General features: G+C 41.5%; 1 protein-coding gene across 1 annotated transcript; it reads right to left on the bottom strand.

The window, feature by feature from the left end:
* Positions 1-551, bottom strand: BDV38DRAFT_287755 (uncharacterized protein; the record flags this gene model as incomplete). Its single annotated transcript, XM_032060936.1, has 2 exons — positions 1-285; positions 336-551. 2 exons carry the CDS (start codon positions 549-551, stop codon positions 1-3), a joined length of 501 nt encoding a protein of 166 aa, XP_031908504.1.
* Positions 552-2,404: the final 1,853 nt, after the last annotated feature.

The raw sequence follows: 2,404 nt of genomic DNA, 5'->3' as shown, positions 1-2,404 counted from the left end.
TCAGGTCCTTGTTTTAGTGGCCCCATCTTGAATATCCTGTGACAAAACTGCTCCAGGAGTGTTTGAACAAAATTGAATGTCGTCTGGCAGAGTTGGTGTCTCTCCAAGTTGGGCAGGAACTCCTAGAGGATCATTACACTGATCCATTGGGAAAGGTCCGGTAGGGAAGTTAAGAAGCCCATATGACATGACTTGACTGTCTGTAGTCGTAGGTACTTCAACATCTGGCTGTGATACGCCAAAGCTCTCTGGAGTCAACAGCTTTGCAGATGGGAATAGGCGCCTCTATAATATGGTCAAACATTGCAGGAATCTTTTTTGGGTGTTGAACGTACAGTCTGAGTAAATGACGGGGGAAACCTCTTATCCAGGGTGTTTCTGTACTCAGTTACCCTGCCATCACGGTCTTGAATAAACATATACACTTTGGCGCCTGAAAGAAGGCCGTAATCATGTAGACTTTGAACAGTACGTTCTTTCCGTCGCTTCAAACGTTCTCGGGAGTTTTTGGTCCTCCGGCGTTCCTGATCCTTTTCCTGCTTAGAAGCCATGATGACAGGCTATCTTTCTCTTCAACGACGGGCTTCACGGGGAGAACACTCTTTTGTATAATCTCTACACCGCATCTTTCTAGGATGTGTCCCTTTTGGAGTAAGAGTAAATTAAAGCACTGCTAGAAAAGTGGTCTGGGCGTTACTTTTTATTCGGTGCTGCTGGAGCAGTAAATAAGGATCAACAGGGAGCTCTTGGCTATCAATTATTTACTGAATAGAAATAATATCAGTGAATATATATGGGGGTGCAGTGTGCTCAAGAAGCTATATTCAATTATTAAGCGATGAGCCCTGAGGCCTATACAACGCAGAAATATTACCAGATCTATAACCCGGACGGTGGGCATTTTATTTCTGTGTTTCAGCGAACCTCTACTTCTAAGGGCAACTCTGTTTCTACTTTAGTAGCCATAGCTTCTCGCAGGACAGACTAAGGTAGCTATCAATACTGCTACTTCTAAGAGATTAATCACTCAATTAAGCAATATTGTATTTATATCCTTAGAGTAATGTTTATACAGTAATACTTGAAATTGTCCTGATAGTGCTAAATAAGATAGTGTCATCAAATATACTTAAGCTGTTAAAGTAACAAATTGTAACGAGGGATCTACTATACAGGGTAGATAGCCTGTCAACTAGGTAAGGAGACGGGAGGCAAAAGGTAAAGCTCTATCATTTACTGGATAGTAGAACAAATACAAAGAAGACTGATTCTTGCCCCTTTTTCCTATGTCTTCAGCAGCGCTTAAATAGCTTAAGAATCCTTCTCTTTTAGGAAGTTCTTTCCCTTAGAATCCCAGCCGAATAGTCGGTGAATCCTTTCATTAGAAAAAGGGCCAAAAAGTCAAGGCGTTAATCTCCCTAAGGCTGGTTCAGAACTGCAAAGGGAGCTGGTGTATGCAGGTGGAGCAGGGGTTAGGAGGCCCGGGGGTTCTGTATGTCCTACGGGCCGAGTCTGCATCGGCTCCGTGACACAAATAATATACTATTAAGTAACTCTTATAAACTCTTTATACTAGTAAAGGTTTATATAAATTAATCAGGTAAGGAGTAAAGGGAACAGCATAGTAGAAGAGATATAGGGAAATATAATTAATATTTATAAACTCTCAAAGAATTAAGGCTTAGGTTTACTTTTTACATTATATAATATATTACTATAGAAAGTAGGAAATTAATATATATGTCAAAGAAATATCTACTAGTCAGGGTAGTGGACCTGTCAACTAGGTAAGGGTACGTAGGCAGAAAGGCAAGCAGTAGATACTATGTAAACAGAAGGCTGATTCTTGCCTTTCTCTTATTGATAGACTGGCATAACCTAACCGTTGTAACCTAGCCATAACCTAACGTAACCGGGGTCGGTTAGGTTAATAAAAATGTTTAACCGACCTAGGTTAAGGTTAAAACTAGGTTAACCGCGGTTAACCTAGTTCTGCCTGATAAGGCCACAAGGCACCAGTCTACGCCTATTTAGGTAGGCGGTACATTAGGGCTATTTTCTACCAGCAGTATTTTAAGCAACCCTAGTCTACCGCCTGCCTAAATAGGTCTAGTTGGCCGCCTCAGGCAGAACTAGGTTAACCGCCGGTTAACCACGGACGGTACAATATATATATATAACCTAGCCATAACCTACCGGTTAGGTATAACTGACCCCATTAACCTAACCTAACCTAGCTAAACGCCAGTCTACTTATTGATATCAAGATCTCTTTATAGCTAAAAGAGATCTCCCCTTTTCCGATAGAAAAGGATCGAGAGGGGGCTACTATCTGTTATTGAAAAGGCAACAGATGTGTTCTCCGATGTTGCTGTTCGGCCACCGAGATATCTATGCACAGCGG

This window comes from Aspergillus pseudotamarii (assembly GCF_009193445.1).
Source record: "Aspergillus pseudotamarii strain CBS 117625 unplaced genomic scaffold BDV38scaffold_83, whole genome shotgun sequence".
NCBI classification, from domain to species: Eukaryota; Fungi; Ascomycota; class Eurotiomycetes; order Eurotiales; family Aspergillaceae; genus Aspergillus; species Aspergillus pseudotamarii.
This window is presented reverse-complemented; position numbering and strand designations above follow the sequence as displayed.